This window comes from Vidua macroura, chromosome 31 (genome assembly GCF_024509145.1).
Source record: "Vidua macroura isolate BioBank_ID:100142 chromosome 31, ASM2450914v1, whole genome shotgun sequence".
Taxonomy (NCBI): domain Eukaryota; kingdom Metazoa; phylum Chordata; class Aves; order Passeriformes; family Viduidae; genus Vidua; species Vidua macroura.
Window position 1 is genome coordinate 1,374,054 of NC_071601.1, and position 19,012 is coordinate 1,393,065.

The 19,012-nt window shown below is 40.7% G+C and overlaps 1 protein-coding gene across 3 annotated transcripts in view; it reads right to left on the reverse strand.

Moving 5' to 3' along the window:
* The window catches only part of MSRA (methionine sulfoxide reductase A), a 228,683-nt gene that overhangs the window by 188,534 nt on the left and 21,137 nt on the right, over positions 1–19,012 (reverse strand). The window contains exon 1 of one of the 3 annotated variants that reach the window (XM_054001625.1): positions 9,444–9,475. The exons of the other annotated variants lie outside the window; for them this stretch is intronic. Coding sequence (XP_053857600.1) covers positions 9,444–9,459 — 16 coding nt within the window. The 5' untranslated portion in view covers positions 9,460–9,475. Of the gene's footprint in view, positions 1–9,443; positions 9,476–19,012 lie in introns of those variants that run through there. 3 annotated transcript variants of the gene reach the window in all.

Sequence of the window (19,012 nt, forward strand, 5' to 3'; positions counted from 1 at the left end):
CCTGAGGATGTGGCACCTGGGGACATGGGTGGCCTTGGCAGTGCTGGGGGAACACTTGGACTCAATGGTCTGAAAGGGCTTTTCCAAACTAAATGATTCCATGGTTTTCTGGTATGAATAAAAATTCTGTTGGCTGCTCTGGGTCACCAGCAGCACGTCAAGAAGCTCTTTGGCACAGCATTGCTCTATTCAAATAATTCATTCAAGCCACATTAAAATCCCAAAATCAGGTTCTCAGAAGTTTGGAAACGCCAGAATTATTCCTGTCCACATCCATCCCAGCAATCCTGCTGGGTGTCCCCATCCTGATAGTGACTCAATTGTCATCCCAATTTTCTGGCAGGATCTCAGCCCTGTTTTGTGACCAAGAACTTATTCTGTGCTTCATTTTCACCCAGCACCTGCCTGTATCTCATAGTCCGTGCAAACTCTTTGCAGCTACAACTGATGGCAGCCATGGAATTGCTCAGCCAATGCTGCAGGTCCCAGTCCACCTCCCAACCCTCCAGGTTTTACAGCTCACAAGAGCCACCTTTATCCACCCAGCACAATTGAACTTGCAAAATTTAATGTACAAAAGCAGAAAGTTATTCCAGCTGCTTCATTAAAACCTCTGTATTTGTGATAAATCAATAAATAACTGTATTCTATTTATTATTCAAGCTGTTTTATGAACATGTTCCCACGGACTGCCAAGATCAAAGGAAGTTGCCAAAGCTTTTCAGAGCACAGGATGCAAAGATGGGCTCCACAATTTAATTGGATCATGTGGAAAATGCACAGAAGCTGAAATTCAAGTGATTATCACATTTTATCTTACCAGGACCTGGAAGAACACCCAGCAGCACAAGGACTGAGGACAACAGGGAAAATATCCGTGCCCTTCTTCCTGCACAAGCCTGAAAGCCTTGCCAGTTACAACTTCATGAAATCAAACTGGTCATTTCTTATTTGCTTTGTATGTGGTGATCAATTACATAGAAAAAAAAAATGCCACTCAATTTGACAAAATTTCAGGATTCTGTGAAATGTGGGGTTCAGGGCACTCAGCACACAGAGACTTACTCTGAGAAAAGGAGAAAGTTTTTTAAATGTTAATTAGAGAAAAAAAAAAAAAGAGATTTGGACTCAAAACTGCCAGACAGACTCCTTAGGGAAGACCTAGGACAGTACTGAGCAACAGAAACTAGGCAGCTTCCAATCCCAGATCCAGAAAATTCATCTATTGAGAGGTGTGCCATGACTCCTGCCAACCATCCCACAACTTCCTTAATGCTGTCTACAAGGCTGGAGAGAATTAATGACAATTGTCATTGTGCCCTCAGAAAATTACAGACATTACTACTGCAAATCTCACAAATAAATGCCAAAAAAAAATCATAAAAGGCACCATCATGGGCTCAAGTCTCATTTTCAGTGCGCGATCACATTTGAAAACCACCCATTTAACAGCAAATGCATAAATACACAAAGTAATAATTTTTATCAGGTAGCTTGCAAGCTATGAGTCTGCATCTTAGTCCTGGCTTTCAAATTAACTTGTCATTTTTTTAAATTACAAAGAGTAGTTTCTGCCATAATTTAGTAGACCAGGAATGTTGTATCTAAATAAATATTCACTTCCTGTCTAAATATGAAAATAATGCTTTTTCTATCACATAAAACTAATTATTGGAGTTTTGCATGGGCATTTTTTCAAAATTGCATTATGAATTATTCATGATGCTGAGTTTAATACAGTTATTTTAATGATAATATCTCATTGAAAAAAAAGTTTTTGAAGAAGAATTAAACACATCTTTAAACAAAAGAAACAAAGGGTACTGAGTTAAAATCATTCTTTTGGTAGTTTTATGGAGATTAAAGTCACAAGCAAATAGAAACTAGGTCTCTTCAAAACCAGGCAGTTCTTTGGCTCCAGGGTGACACTTCAAATTAAAATGTAACAGCTGAGCTAGGAGACAGTATTTGAGCAGAAAATATTTCCTTGGAAGTACTACATTGGATTGGGCAGGTGGAGAGGATTTGAACTTTCACCTTCAGATTTTTGACAATTTCTTTACAGCGAGAATGAGGGTAAAAATGTGAATTTTGGAGACTCATGCGGAAGGAGGGGGCAAAGAAAGGACAATGCCCTGAATGACAGTTCATTGTCACTGCTCTGTGTAGGAAAACATTTACATGGAAAGCCTGGCTTGGCTTCACACCTTAGAGAGTCACAGAATTCCAGAATGGTTTGGATTACAAGGGATCTTAAAGATCACCTTGTTCCACCCCCTGCCATGGGCAGGGACACCTTCCACTATCCCAGGTTGCTCCAAACCCTGTCCAACCTGGCCTGGAACATTTCCAGGGATGGGTTTTCTATTTATTTGCAAACTTTTGTTCCCTCTACTTTCTCACTGATCACTGAGCTCCTCTCCAAATGTCATTTGACACTTTTTTTGCTGCCGGGGAAACAAAAGAAGTTTGAGACTGAACTTAGACACCAGGACACCATGATCCATGTGACAAGAGCCCCTGGAGCAGAGGAACTGAACTTTCCTGCCCCTCCACCAGTGTAAGCCCTCTCTGCTCTGTTTCCCTCAGTTCATGCCATCCTTCCCTCAGATCTCCCTGAGGCTGCTCAGCTGGATCACAAGTTCCTGGGAACAACAGGGACAGACATGTGGAACAACCACAGATAACTTCGTGTGGTTCTAACACAGAGCTACAAGCTGGAAGTATTTTTTTTTTTATGCCTTAGGCAGAAGGAGATGAGGAAGAAATAAGAAATATGACCAAAATGGCCCAAATATTGAATGTCAGAGAATCATGGAATAGTTTGGGTTGGGAGGGACCTTAAAGATCATCCAGTACCAATCCTTGCCATGGGCAGGGACACCTCCCATAAACCAGGTTACCCCAAGCCCAACATCCTAAGATGGCCTTGGACACTTCCAAGGAGAAATCTTCTCTCCTTTGGCTTCTCCGAAGTCTTCCCAGTTTTCAGCAGGATAAATGAACAGTCTTGAAGACATCTCAGCAAAATGATTCCTCCATTAGGCTCCAGTGGCCAGTGAGAGAAGGCTCCCATTCCCCCACGAAGAGGAAAAGGGGGTCAGGTGGTCGCCCACATTCTCTCCTCCTCCACAGCAGTAATTCAAGCCAGTTTTCTGCAATCAAACTGTCTTAGTGCTTTTTTCTTTTAATGAAAAGCTTTTTTCCCTCAATTTTTCCTGCAGCTGAACATATATAAAAGATCAAGATATGAGGACCATGGATTGTGTGTTATCTTCTGTGTCATTATATCAGATCTGTCTATCAAAGCTCTCCTTCACCTCTCCCCTGCCACAGTTCATTACAAGGACCTGTTCTTTTATGACTAAACGATGGAATAATATTAATCCTTGCCAAATGTAAAAAGGGAGATATGATAGCAGGAATTTAATAAAAATACTTTTATTCACCAAGGTATTTTTCTGCAACTATCAATTGGAGCAATAGCACATCTCAAGACTCCCAAAGAATGGCAGCGTATTTTCCTCAATTAGTTAAAATTTTATCTTCAGCCCCTAGTTGTACAATTCATAAAGGCTGAAGAGTCAAATCATTTTTTTAAAAAAAGTCAGATATTCTGATAAACACAACTCACATTGGAAATTATTTTATATTCTCAGTTACTCAGTTTAATTGTTATTCTATTAGGAAGGGACCATCTAGGTCACTGAGTCAATCCCATGCTCCCAGTAATAGCCCTACTCCTTTAATTTATACAGCATTTACATTTTTTGCCTCATTACTGCCTTTGGAAAGCCAGTCCAGAACTTGATGTTTGCAATTTTTGGAAATCTTCTTTGAATTTTCAGGTAATCTTATTGTTGGCCAGTATTTATTTACTGCTATAAACTGAAGGAGGAGAGATTGAAATGAGGTGTGAGGAGGAAATTCCTCCTGTGAGGGTGGGGAGGCCCTGGCACAGGTTCCCCAGAGAAGCTGTGGCTGCCCCTGGATCCTTGGAAGTGTGCAAGGCCAGGTTGGCCAGGGCTTGGAGTTACCTGGGATGGTGGAAGGTGTCCCTGCCCATGGCAGGGGTGGAACTGGATGAGGTTTTAGGTCCCATCCAACCCAAACCATTCCATGATTCTCTGACACCCCAAGCTGATGCATTAAAAAGGAGAATTCCTAAAAGTCATGAAAGTTGGCAAAAGAGGAGAGCTTACAGGAAAGCCTATTTTTTTCAATGGAAAGTGCAGCTACACAACATCCCTTCTAATATCTTCTCTCAATAAATCATTTACCCCTATCCTTGCATAATTACTGAGTAATTAATGTGGACCTACAAGGGCATCATCCCAGGGCTTTGCCTACACCCAGCAGAGCAAGGTTACAACTGAGCCTGTCCCTCCTCAACCCCACAACATTTATTTCAGTCAATCACCTCTTCATGTCCTGTGTGTCAGGGAGCAGCAAGAACGGGGCTCACCCCTGTTTTGGGGGTTAAATTTCCTTGTGTGTGCTTTTCACAGCGTTAAATCTCATGTAGAGCAACTTTGTACAAAGAACCTCCCGGAGCTGAGGATTCATTAGCATTCCAAAGGAAGTTGTTCCAGCAAAGATGATTAAGCAAATACCCCTGTGAGAAGGGAAGAGTTCTTTGAAATGTCTCTCGTGGTTCAAGACAGCGTCTTGGAAAGTGCAGAACGATTTCTGAACTCCCCACATCTGCAGCAGGAACAGATTCTGGGAGAGCTCGTCCCCATTCTGACAGTGCTCTTGGTCCCCTCATCTAAACCATGATTAGAAACTGGCATTTTTACTGGGGCAGAGAAAATCAGTGTGTAAAATGTAAATAAGTACAAAATGCTTTCTACAAATTAAAAAAAAATCTCCTCTGGATCGATGAATAGATTTATGTGACTTTGTTTTTTAAAAAATATGCAAAATGGGGGGAAAAAAGTCCCTTAAGCCAAGCATGGCATGAAATTGTACCAAGCTGAGAGATCAAGATTTTTCCAGCATTCAAGTTTATCAACAATAACTTTTTAACATCCCAAAAGCTTGCAGTTACTACAGGTATCAAATGCAAAGGTTATGTCTTCATATGTGCTGCTTCTACTGTGTTTAAAATACAGTTTGCTTTTAAATGCAGGTTTAGATAATATTTCATATTAATGCTCACAAGCATTCATTATGCAGGGATTGTGTTGTAAGACAGAGTGAAAACATGAAGTAGAATAAGCCAAACTTAAAATTCTAATAAAGCCATGAAATTAATCAAATTAATCTCAAGACCCATCTGGGCAGTGAGCAGAAATCAGGAATTCAGGGACTTTATAATCATTGGTATAAAAGGACATTTAGAAGCTTTTAATCTGGTACAAAGTGAATCACAGAATCCCAGAATCCCCTGAGCAGGAAGAGACCCACCAGGATCATCAAGTCCAACCCCTGGCCTTGCATAGGACAACCCAACAATCCCAATTAAAAAGTATTAAAATACTGAAAAGTACTGAGCAAATAAAGAGGAGTGAAGACCTTTTTTAAAAAAAAATATGGCTGCAATCCCAAGACCATGAAATGTATTCATGTAGGGAAAAGTAATTTCTCCATACACAACCTTTTTTTTTTAATTTATTTCAGCTGCTAGGACACTACAATTCCAAATCATCAATAATTATGGACATTATATTAAATTTATCTTTATTAAAGAATGATCAATACAACCTGTAACTTTAAAATTATGCGAAATAAATATCTTTTAACTCAAAAAAATTCTAACACAGTAACTTGATGTCTTAAAGGCTTGGTAACTACTAAAGAATGTGTGATGCACAATCACAGAATGGTTTGGGTGGAAGGCACTTCAGAGCTCAACCAGTTCCACCCCCTGTCATGGGCAGGGATATCTTCCACCATCCCAGGTTGCTCCAAGCCCTGTCCAGCCTGGCCTTGGACACTTCCAGGGATCCAAGGGCAGCCACAGCTTTTCTGGGTACCCTGTGCCAGGGCCTCGACACCCTCACAGCCAGGAATTCCTTCCCAATATCCCATTTCTCTGTCAATCTGAAGCCATCACCCCTTGTTCTGTCACTCCAGGACTTTGTCCAAAGTCTCTCCATCTTTCTTGCAGGCTGCAATTACAGAATTATCACTGACAGACACAAAACAGAGACAATTTTTAGGGAGGACAGCTCATCCTTTGCTGCCCTGGCAGGTACCCCTCGACACAGACCAAGGGTCATTTTAAACAGAAACTACAGAAAAGGGACGAAAGAACCTTTTGGTACTTGTGGATAAGGTGAAGCCACTTGAAGACATTTTAACCTGTCACTTCTGTATCATAATCTTAATAAAAATCGAGGTTTTGTGTGCATTTACAATGCAAGGAACAAGGTCGGCTGGCTTGGCAACCAGGATAAATCCAGTTGTTTATGGAGTCAATGAAGAAACAGATCTGTGGTTAGCAGAGCCTTCACTAAACCAAAAGCCAGAGGGAGGCCATTTGTGCTTGAATTTGTAAGCATGAGGAGCATGAATGTTCCTGGGCTGAATAATGAGCCTCCTTGGTGCTTTGGGGCTGGTTTATGGTTCCTGGAAGCAGCTGCTTTGTATTCAAATGCAGGATTTTATGCAAGCTTTAAAAAAGATATTTTTCACATTTAGTGAAACCTCTTGATATTAAAATGTGGGCACGTCACATGCCCTAATTTGGGGACGGTACTTATGGAAGAGATAAATTAAAACCTTGCTGCTCATGGGTACACAAATTGTTGGGGGATCTGTTTCCAGCACAGGAGGAATCTGAGGGTCCTGCTGGGGACACGGGGGTTACTGGGAACCCCAGCAAGGGGAGCTGCCTGCTCATGGTGTGGTCAGTGATGAGGAGGGGACATTTCAGCTTCTTTTGGTGGCTTTCCTCCGTGCCTCACGACCTTAAAACATGTCCCTTTAGAATTCCACGTCTCCATCCTGCTTTTACCAGTTGTGTCACAGCTCCCCTGAAAGCCCCAGGATCTCACTGCTCACCTGAGTTCTCCAAGTTATCCTCCTTCCTTCCCTTCTCCCACTCCTCCATTCAGATTGCCCAGGGTTTCATTCTTAGCCCCTTTTCCAGCATTCTTACTCCTTTATCTCTTTATCTCAGGACATTGGGAGGGGCTGCCCAGGGAGGTTTGGAGTCCCCATCCCTGGAGGTGTCCCAGGAATGACTTGATGTGGCACTCAGTGACAAGGTGGGGATCGGGTCACAGGTTGGACTCGGTGGTTCTTTGAGCTCTTTTCCAACCTGAATGATCCTGATTCTATCATTCTGCCTCCAGTTCTTTATTCTGTCACTGTCAAATTGGCCTCCTGAGTGTCAGCCAGAGCTTTGGTAATGTTGTTATTCTATTCTTGTAAGAGAAATAATAATTAGCACACCTTTTAAATTAACATTCTTACCCTTAGACCATAGAGCCAGCTTAAAACAGACCCATTTTTACCTACAAAATATTTTTTCATAGTTTTTTCATTTTGCCATTGACATTCTGTCCACTAAAAACTCTCTTAATAGAAACAGCTCAGAAAAAAAAAATCTACTTTTACTTTCCACAAATAAAACATTTTTGATAGAGAGCTATCTATATTAAGATGGGTGGGCAACTTCACCTCCACAGACCTCCAGACGACTCTTCCAATCTACACTACCCTACTATGACCCAATACAGTGCAAACCTTCACTTTTTAGTTTTCATTTTAAATAATTACCAAAAAAAAAAAAAAAACACCCCAAAAAAAAAAAAAACCAAACAAACAAAAAAAAAAGCACAATGAAAAATAACCCCTGCAAATGTTTCTCAAGTATTAGTTGTATGTTTTTGAAACAAAAATATCCACAGCAAGAAAAACTCCACAAAAGGAAAATATTCTTCACAATGAAAGTAGTTAAGCACAAGAACAAGGTGCCTAAAAATGCAATTAAAAGCTTGGAGATTTTCAGAAGTCAATGAGCAAGGCCCCAACTTTGAAGGCTGCCTTGCTCAGAGCAAGGAATTGAAGTATAAAAACTTCCAGAATCCCTAACTTGTCTGTAACCGTATAAAATGATATTTTAGTTCATCATTGTCTGTCTTAAGCAGGATAACAACAATTTTAAATGGACTAAAATATTTCTAGATTTTAAATATATCAACATTCTTACTTCTTTTACCTTCCTCATTTGATTGCAGGTATTTCTGAACCCTAAAACACACAATAGACCAAGTTGAACTAGAAGTCACTCCAGAACTTGGCTCTCCCTCCAAGAGAAGAGCAACTTCCTAGAATATTTTCCACCTCTATTCCATATCCCCCAGTGGTTCTTCCATGATTTTGCCCAGTCCCTTTCAGGAATGTGGACACTTACAGCTCACAAACTACAGATGAGATTTATGTCCTGTTGTCCTTTACAGCTTTAAAGCAATTCTGTACCAGGTTGATTTTTTACAAACACTAAACAATAATTAACTAAAAAAAAAAAAAAAAAAAAAAAAAAAAAAAAAGAAGCTTTTAGAGAATATTTTTCCTCAGTCCTAATTCAGTAGGTGGTTTAACATGAAGAGGTGCCTGATCACTTCCCCTGCAGCAGCTGTGCCATTTCCACTCTTCAAAAACCCATTCTCCAAACCTGCCACTGGAATTTCTCTCATTAATCGAGCTCAATAAGTCCTCGAAAGCCTTTGGTAAAACAGACACTAGATTACATTAATTAATCATTTAAATTTTCTTCTGATTTTGCTTCGACTGCCACAGGCAGCTCTGCCTCTTCAAAGGTACCTCCAGTGCCAGCACAATAACTACAGTTCAGAAGGGCAGCAGGAGAATTGAAGCTGAGGTACATTAAGGGAAAATTTGAGCCAATTTATTTGCATCATATATCCTACCAATTACTGTTCTAAGTGAAGTTAAAACCCCCTCCTGCTCTGACTTCATTTTCACAAAACAATAAGAAATTGGGGGGGGGGGGTGCAGGAATGTATTTCATTTTTAAGGGATGCCTCTCTTGAGGATATACAAAGGGAAAATATTTATTAACCTGCATGTCTCAAACCAGGTGATGGCACATGAGGATTCATCTTTTCTAAATTTAAATTGGTTCTTCATTAGAAAGCTTTTCAGAGGTTTGCTGCAACCAAAACCAGCAATTCAGCCCTTTAAGTACACAGTAACCTTCTCCTGCTGCTTCTCAAAACTCATCCTCCTACCTGTGCATTCCTTCTAATTCTACTTGTCAGTAAATAATCTCTTTGATAATTGAATATGTTTATCCATTCTACCCAAAATTTAGACACAGTAAAAACAAAAATGCACAGTACAAACTATTAAATAACTGCAAATAATTGCAAATAATACACCACCATTCATCAGTATGCACTGTTCATAAAAACCCTTTTGATATTGTTAGTGGTAAACTGATTTACGTGGGTAAACTGAGAAATATTTACCTTTATGGTTCAGCATGGTTCAGTGGTGGCTTGGCAGTGCTGAGTTAACAGGTGATGATCTTAAAAGTCTTTTCCAACCTGAACCATTCTGTGAATCTCTAATATACAAGAATCAAAAAGACCTTTGTAAAAGTGAGGAGTCATCAGCACCAATCACTTAAATCAAAGAACTGAAAAATTCTCATTTCTTGGGCGATCACACCTGTTACCATTTCACACAGAGAATGGCAGACTCTGTGAAGCATCCAAACATCAAGAATGTCTAGAGGTATCGTGAATTCCTTCAAAAACAACACTGAGGAGCAGACACCCAAAATTCACTGTCACCATCAGGTGGTGAATCATCAATGTCTGGTCTCAAAATTCAATAGCAGGACAAAGCAATCTCCCCTTTATGTGTCTATAACACCCATTTGTAACTGCCTGTATTTATAAAAACCACAAAAAGCAGGGCACAGAATGTCACTGTGAAACCTGTGCTCTGCCTTATTGGGTGAGAAAGAGGAGTGACCCCACCAGGAGTTAATAACCGCCTTGTAATTTAGTCAAGCACAAGAGGTTCTTGCATATGGAGTGTCAAAAAATAGAGTGATCTCAGTGTGCGAGGTCACTGAGCTGTCAGGAACAGAGGCAGAGGCACACCAACAAGAAATCGTGATGCTGAGGAAGAAAAAAAAAGGGAGAAAAAATTCTAATTTAAGGAAATTTAAACATTAGATCCAAGCTGGTCTAGTGGAAGGTGTCCCTGCCCATGGAGGGGGTTTGGAAGGAGGTGATCTTTAACGTCTCTTCCAGCTCAGCCCCTTCCATGACTCTGGGATCCAAGAGAGTCCTGAACACTGGCTGTGTATTTTTCTACTCAAAAAGCGTCAGTATGGACCAGGAACCTCCCCAAAAGCTGTTTTGAGTGTTGCTGTAGTGCTCTGTCAGCTGAAGGAGTTTAACAGCGGTCAGACCGACTCAAAACCAGAAAACTCATTTACTATGACGACACAGCCTATCACAGACAGAAATGTATTCCAGGTGTGATCCTGGGATGGGTCAACCAAGCATGGGCTGAGCTCCTTTCTGTCAAGTATTTGAAAAGTTTGTAAATATTCCCCACTCTGTCCTCACCTCACCGGTAATGTGTGGATTGAGAGCAGCTGTCTCCACAAAGCTACTCCACCAACATCTGGTGGTGCCTCCAAAACCAAGGGAGCAGAACACTTGTGCTTGTCCCACACTCCCAGACCCCAAGGATTAATTCTCCACCTTATCCAGAAGTTTCTCCACATGGCTGCACAGTTCATGAACTTCTAAAGCAGGAGAATGAGAAGATGGTTCCCACAAGCAGTGGGAACACAGAAAAGCTGTCTGACATGGAAGAAATTCACTGAGACCCATGGCAGCACCTCTTACTTTCAGTCACTGAAGGATGCAGTGTGGAAGGATCACTGAGGTGTGGTATTGGAATGAATCATGCAAGACTCCGTTTTCTTCATGCAGGAAAAAGCCCATTCTTTATTCACATAACTCACTTTTACAGTTTTCACAGACCCTGTGTGCAACACCAATTGGTTAGCAGCTTTCTTGCCAATTACTCTATTGGTTAGTAAAAGGTATTTTACTTGTCCACCAAATCTCTCTATTCTTAAACTGTTTACAGATTTTCTTCACTGATTCTCACAGGATAGATCTATTGTTTATGCAGGTGCCACTTATTTTTCTCCCCAAGAACAGACTGTTGTGCAAATGGATTCTCCTTCCCAAGATATTTTCACATGGGAACTTAGCTAGCTGCTTAGCTGCACTTAGAAGAAGTGACAGGCTAGCTGGTAATCTAGCAGAGCAAGGCCTGGTTTTATGAGGCTGTTCTTTTATAATTCTTTTACCTATCACGACAGCGTGGAGCCCAAACCCCTGCTCACAGTGGAACAAATCCAACATTTAATCCAACTGCTCAGGGTCACCTCCAATCAAGATTTTGAATTCTCCAAGGCTGGTGATTCACACTCTGACTATGAAGAGTATTTTCCTTAATGCAATCATGCCTTTCCCTGTCATGGTTTTGCTGTTCATCAAGAAAACAATTGATAATCATCACTGATGTGGAGCTGGATGTGTGATAAATCCTCCGTATCAAACACGGCTCAGGAAGCTGCTCGTGACACACAACAGCTTCAGCTTCCAAATTATTTTCAAGCATAGTGCCCATTGTATGGATTCTGGTACATAAATAAATCAGGAATGGTGATGGCCACTTTGCCAAGCACAAATCATAAATGTGACATCAAAAAATACCCATCCCCTCATTGTACACTGAGCAAACACCCCTCGAAAAAGACATCAGAACATTATTCACGCTCCTCTTCAGCGCACAAATTACAGGCAATATTACAAACCCCATAATCTTCCAATTTGGACAGGGTCTGTCAATTTGGAACTGTGCTTGGCAACACTTCCAACCTGACTGCCCTGCCAGCTTACCTGGAGTTTGGGAAATGTCCTGCCAGCAACCACCTGAGCATGGCTGTGTCGGGCTTCTTGTTATTTCAGGTATGTCTGGACAGCTCCTTCCCACTCCCAGGAAGTCTCAAGAAGTGGAAAAAGACTTAAAAATTTTATGGAAGAGCCCAAAAAGATCAATCAACACTATTTAAGGGGTTCAACACCCATCTTAGTGCTAACAATGAAAATAGCTTGATGGTGGCACCATGAGGTATCAGCCCACATTAGCTCTAACCTAAGGAGATTCAGGAAATTCAAATAAGTGGTACCACTCAAGTTCCTTGCTAACATTTATTTACTGCAGCTTTATACATATCAGTGGCTGCAGAAAAGTGGATATGTGGTAGAAAGTTGAGAAAACTGTGCTTCCCCTTTATTTGGAGAAAATAAATGTGTAACATGCTCATAGAAGAACTCCCAGACTGGAGATTAACGTTCGAGTGTCACAAATCGAGAAAACCTCAGCTTTTATTTGTGAATTCTCAGAAAGCAGGACAAAGCCATGAAGGAAAGGAATGGGAATGCTGTAAACCAGAAAGTACTCCATGAGCAGAGATTTATAATTAATCAGCAAGAGGGATGCAGCACTGTTTTACAAGGCAATAATCTAGCCCCATTCCCTAAGGAAAAGCCTTGGAGAATGAAGGCCAAGTAGCTTTTTCAAACAAGGCAACTGGATTATTGCCCCATAAAGCAGTACAGCTCTGTGATTATTACCTTGGTGCTACATGCCCTTTTAAAAATGGTTTTCCCCCATAAATGTTTAAAACCTCCCAAGTAAAAAAGATCAGGGGAAGGGAAAGGAGATGTGGGGTAGAAAGCAACACATTTAATGTTTTCTTCTAATTTCCTGAGAAATACCAAGCACGCGACGTAAAAGAAATGCTTTCAATCGGGGTTATTACAAATAGCAGCAATAAATCCTATTAATAAGCAGCATACTAAGATTTTATGTCTCTCTTATTCTTCACATGTTGTTTCCTCTCTCTGCTTGCTCCCTCCCTTTTCACACTCTCTCAAAAGCAGAAGCATTTTTCTTTATTTACAATTTTTGTAACATTTCAGTTTCACTTTATATTTGATACACCAACCCCAAAACAAGGCAGAGACTCGAATACCTCCCAGAATTTTATTAGTGACGGCTCATAAAACTTCAAGCCACAATTAGCCTTTGTCCTGTACAAAAAAGAAGATCTTTTTTGAGAACACAGAGTCCTGTCCCCTTGGCTGAACCCTGCCTTGACCTGTGTGACAACTCCAGGCTGTGCCACGTGTGCTCAGGATCAAAAATCACTTTTCTTTAGAACAGGCATATCCAGAACAGCCTGTGTACATCCCATCAGACCAGTAATGTAACAAAAATTCAATATACCAGCTGAAGAAAAGATTCCTGGTCAGATGCTCTGAATACCCCAAGGATGGACTAAACTCTTCACGTGTGAATTAAAAGCAAAGCACCAGCTCCATTCACAGCACTAAATATGCACAATTCACTGAATGAGAACAAGATCAAAATAAGAAAATTCAGCAGACTCCCAAATCCTTGGATTCTGAGAATATTTAGACATATCCCAGCTGCCTCAAGAGTCTGACATCTATTCAAGGTACTGAATTTGAAAGAAAATAACAAGTGGAAGTTTTACAAATATCTCCTGTCTAAAAACTCTTCTTTCTTCCATTTGAAAAACTTTGCAATTCCTTTCATAAAAATTTCTTTGTAAAGGCAAACAACCAAAACAAATATGATTTCGACTGATGTTGTTTTGAAAACATTAAATGGAATCCCACTGGGAAATTAAATGGAAATGTCACCTCTAATAATGGGAGAGAAATGATTCATAGGCAGACTCTAACATTTTAAAATATGTTACCTACATAATTAGAGGAGCCTGATTTTCCAAAGGAGCAGTCTCACACACCTTCCAATAAAATCAAAGCTCAAATACAGGCTGTGAAAGCCACTTTCAACATATGTGCTTCAAATATTTTGTCACAGTGCAGAAATTAAATCTGGGAAGCCCTGGAAGCCTGTTCCTGTTACCTAAGACATGGAACTCACAGGGTTCCAACTGCTTCAGGAATGTCTTTTTGGAATAGCTGCTGACACCAATGACAAAATGACAGCTTGGTTTAACAATGTCTGAAATACACAAAATACCTTTAATATCTTTATGACCACTTAAACTTAAGCCATTCCATTAAAGGCACTGGGATTTTGGAATTTCCAACTGCGTGACCAAAAAAATCATCAAATAAAAAAGGTGATACTTCCCAGGTTGGAAGGGGAGAAGAAAGGTTTAATTTCACTTGCTGGCAAACAAACAAATTTTTAAAAGGTCAAGTTTTATGTAATTCAGACAGAAGCTGTGTGGGGATAGCAAACACTCAAGTCCCACCATTCCAGTCCAATCCCACTACAGCCTGTGAGGTGCAAGTTTCGACTCAGCCAAAACAGAGTTAACAACACAGAACATTTTCTCCAGGCTCTTCAATTTTATATAAAGCAAATTTTATCTGAAACTGCTAAGCAGTAATCATAGGTTATGAATAAAACAATTTAAAGGATAATCTAAGGGAGCCTTTCCATCAATATTAAAGCCATTGCACTTTGTACTGAGTTACTGGAGAAGGATATTCCTCTTACTGCTCCCAAACTGTGATTCCCAAACTAGGAATTGCAGCCTGGGAAATGGGATCTGCAGGTGATCCATACAGAATTATTTTCAGGCGTATCTTTAGCTCTGCAATTCTGACAAGAAGTTTGAAGTCCTTTTCTGAGCACCCACAGGAGTGAGGAAAAAACCTTTTTTGTATCATTTATTTTCTCATTGAGGAGCCAGGACCTGGGATTTTTTTTTTTAATACAGCAAGTGGGGTTCATTTGCAGGAAATGTGGGAACATTTTCATCGACTGTGTTGAATGTCTCAGTTCCCCCTTCTGTAACTGCAGCATCTCTGGGGTCTTCCTTTGGGGTGGAGCATCATGGAATCATGGAACGGTTTGGGGTGGAAGGGACCTCAAAGATCATCCAATCCCACCCTCTGCCATGGGCAGGGACACCTTCCACTATCCCAGGTTGCTCCAAGTCCTGTCCAGCCTGGCCTTGGACACTTCCAGGGATCCAGGGGCAGCCACAGCTTCTCTGGGCAACCTCCCCACCCTCAAAAGGAACAATTTCTCCATAATATCTAAGTTGGCTTCACAGCAAAGCCTCACAGCTTCCCAGTAACAGGAAGGAATTTTGCATACTGCTGCCATCTCTAGAGGATCCGTAAGGACAAGAATTTTGAGATGTGAGTGTCTGATCCAGGAATACAAAAGACCCCATCTGGACAGAAAGTGGCAGGAGAAAACTCAGATGGCTCCAGCAGAAATCGTGCAGGTGCCTTCAAGGCAGCAGAAAGACCAGTGGAGGTCCTGCCTTTCAGTCTATTAATGGTTTAAGGATCACAGGAAGTGCACTCCAAGTTTTCCATCAGGTATTTTGACTTTTGGGCCACACAAGCCTCCCAGTCTCATCCTGAGACACGCAAGTGACAGATTTCATTTTCACATGTCCCTCAGAAAGGCAGTGAAGGGTCAGCCTGTCCCTCATTGTAGCATTAAACAAAAGCCAGCCTGAAGCTCAAAGGCGCTTTTTAAATCTAATAACTGTATTCACTACCTAAATCGATGAACTTTTTACACATAAAAATGACTCGTAGAAGAAAAACGGTGAATTTGAGGCAACATAAGAAACTCCAGCTCCTACCACAGGCTTTTAAGGAAATGCTTCACTACAGGGTGGGCAGACAAGGACTTCACACATTTGCTTGGTTTATTTTTAACTATTACAAATGAAATTGGAATTATTTGCTAATAAATAATTACAGAGTTTTTGGTCTAAATGTCACCCAGAAACTCAAACTGAAGCAGGTGTACAAACTGAGTTGAATATCAGAATATTTGGAAAATTTATGAGAAAAACAAAAAAATCTTTAAACAAACATTATGATACCTGATTATAATGCAAAAATGTAAATGGTTTAATTACCTCAAAGAAGCACTTGAGCAAAAAGTCTTTCACCATGTATATTTTTATATATATATATATATATGCATATTGTATAGATGCATATACACCCCTCTCATCTTTAAATAAAATCTTCTATGTGAAGAATTAGGTTTAATAAAACACACCAGTAAGCTAAGAATAATTTTTAAAAATGCACATAAGGACATTGCAGTTACTCAAAAGCAAAGGGAAAAAAAAATTCTTGAACATAAAGAAAAATCTAAATATGCTAAAAAAATCCAAGCAAGTAGAGGGTGTAAATAGCTTTAACTGACATGCAGCTGCAATACAATAGGATTACTGACTCTTAATATGCTGTCCAAAATTAAATTAATTTAATTGGCTCTGTTCCCTCATACCCCAGGAACACAGGACAAAGATAAAACTCTTTCCCTGCCAGCACAGGAGGTTGATCATTTACTACAAAGCATGGAGGGCAAGGAAAATCGATGCTGCAGAGTAAAAGAGCTCTGCATAACCAACGGATTTCTGTTCCTAATAGCAAAAAAAAAGTGACCATGAAAACTTGTCTGGAGTCACTTCTTGGCAAGACTTCACCTAAAAGCATTTTTCTCATCCCCACTTTCTTTACTTGGTTTCCTTCATCCTACTTCTGTCATTTTTTTGCATTTTTTTTTCACTATCTCATTATGTTTTTTTTTTTTTTTCATTTTCAAACTACCTTTGGCTGCTGAATACCCAAAAGATTTGTTTCAATGAGCTCCTTGCAAAAGAAGCCACAAAGTAAATACAAGCCTGGCCACTCCGGGGCACAGGGCTGTGCCCTTTCACAATGAGACACCGTCAGGAATGTTTTCCAGTAATATCAGGCATAATTCCTGCCAGTGGGATTGTGCCTGATCCCAGAGGATGGAACAGATGAGAGGAAATACCACAGGCAAAATTCTCCACATTTCAAAGACAGCTCAAAGGTGACGTCTGCAGTCGGGAGCACTGAGATTGTCTGTGATAATGACAATTGTGAGGACATTTGTCATGCAAGGGACACACAAGTTTCATGTAGAGAACGACAACAGAGCACAGAAACAACTTTGCTTTTTAAAAGTAAAAAAGCAGAGTAAGAAAAAACCCTAAAAGTTCACAAAGAGTGATCAGAGTATTGTGAACTTTGCGGCACTAAAAGGTCATAAAATCCAGCCTGGCCTTGGACACTTCCAGCAATCCAGGGGCAGCCACAGCTTCTCTGGACACCCTCTGCCAGGGCCTCACCACCCTCACAGCCAGGAATTCCTTCCCAATATCCCACCTATCCCTGCCCCCTGGCAGTGGGAAGCCACTCCCTGTGTCCTGTCCCTCCATCCCATGTCCCAAGTCCCTCTCCAGCTCTCCTGGAGCCCCTTTAGGCCCTGGAAGGGGCTCTGAGCTCTCCCTGGATGCTTCTCTTCTCCAGGTGAGCACTCCCAGCTCTCCCAGCCTGGCTCCAGAGCAGAGGGGCTCCAGCTCCTGGAACATCTTTGTCCTCTTGTCTCAAACCTTTTAAACACGTCTGTGTCTTTTTATGCTGCTTTTAGGAGAAAATTATTTAGAACCTTCTGTGTTTTACTGGGAACTATTCCACCTGCAGCTCCAAGAGCTTGGAATTAGATAATGACCAAATCTCCCGAGGAGTGCCCAGCTCTGGCTGCTGACTCTGAGAGAAAACAGGAGTAATGAGTCCCACACATCTACGCTGCACATCCTGATCCTGGCCCAATTCTCTCATGGGAGTCTAAAGAGACCGTTTCAAGTTAAAATCTTTCAGAGTAACAGCTAAGGCCACAAGAAAATGAATTTACAAGATGTTAATTGAGCATCCATAAAAATATTCTCCCTTTTCATCAAGACACATTGGGCAAAGTGCATCACTCTTAAAATTGTTGTCTAAAAAGTTAGAAAGGTTGGAGAGAACTGGCAATAGTTGGGCCTTTACATTAGCATAAACACATCAAATATTCATTACAGTCGAGCACTCATTATGTCAGCAGCTGAATTAAATAACAAGAATAATGTTTCCCAACTATAAAAATAAGTGCCACAACAGTCTCCTGCACCAGAGCAATTTTCAGGAGGAGACAGTGAGACAGTGTTGCAGAACCACATTGTTCTCTCTGATAAAACTGCTTCATTCACTACAAATGTATTGGCTTTTAACAGTTCCTTTTCACATGAATTTCTACCAAAGAGAAAGAATTATGTTCTACGGCGTGAATCCATAAGAAAGGAAAAGCATTATACTGGGACAATGGGGTTTATTGCAACAGCAGAATGTATCTTAAATGCAAAACTATACCAACACAATGAGTTTACCAGTTTAATCATGGCTTAAAAAAAAAAAAATAAACACAGTAGATATTACAAAAACTCATTTATATGAAGTTTTCACACTGGGTGCACAAAAACAGAAAAGTAGAGCCAGAAGTGTAATGGCAGCAGAACAAAATATCTCAAGCCCTTGAAATACATCAAAATTGTGAACAACTAATGGAAAGACTTATAAAATATAAATATAAAGCCACAGATATAAACAAAAGCCACGTAAAAGGTAGGTAATAAAGCCATTAGGACAAGGAGGAATGGCTTTAAACCAAAAAAGGGTGGATTTAGATTAAATAGAGGGAAGGAATTGTTCCCTGTGAGGGTGGGGAGGCCCTGGCACAGGGTGCCCAGAGAAGCTGTGGCTGTTCCTGCATCCCTGGACGTGTCCAAGGCCAACAGGGCTTGAAGCAAGCTGGGATAGTGGAAGGTGTCCCTGCCCACAGCAGGGGTGGCACTGGATGAGTTTAGGGTCCCTTTTAACCCAAAGGATTCTTCACTCCATGATTCCATCATGTCAGTGAAAGCAACAAGCCCTAACTAAGTAAAGAAGAGATCCTCTCTTTCCTTGAAGTCCTTCCTGCCTTCCCACCTACAGAGATCAGAATGAAAATGGACAGTGAACAAACAAATCACAGCCAAGGACAGAGTAATGCAACCCTCTCCAGCTGGGAACAGATTACAATGGAAACTCATGGGCAAACACCAGGC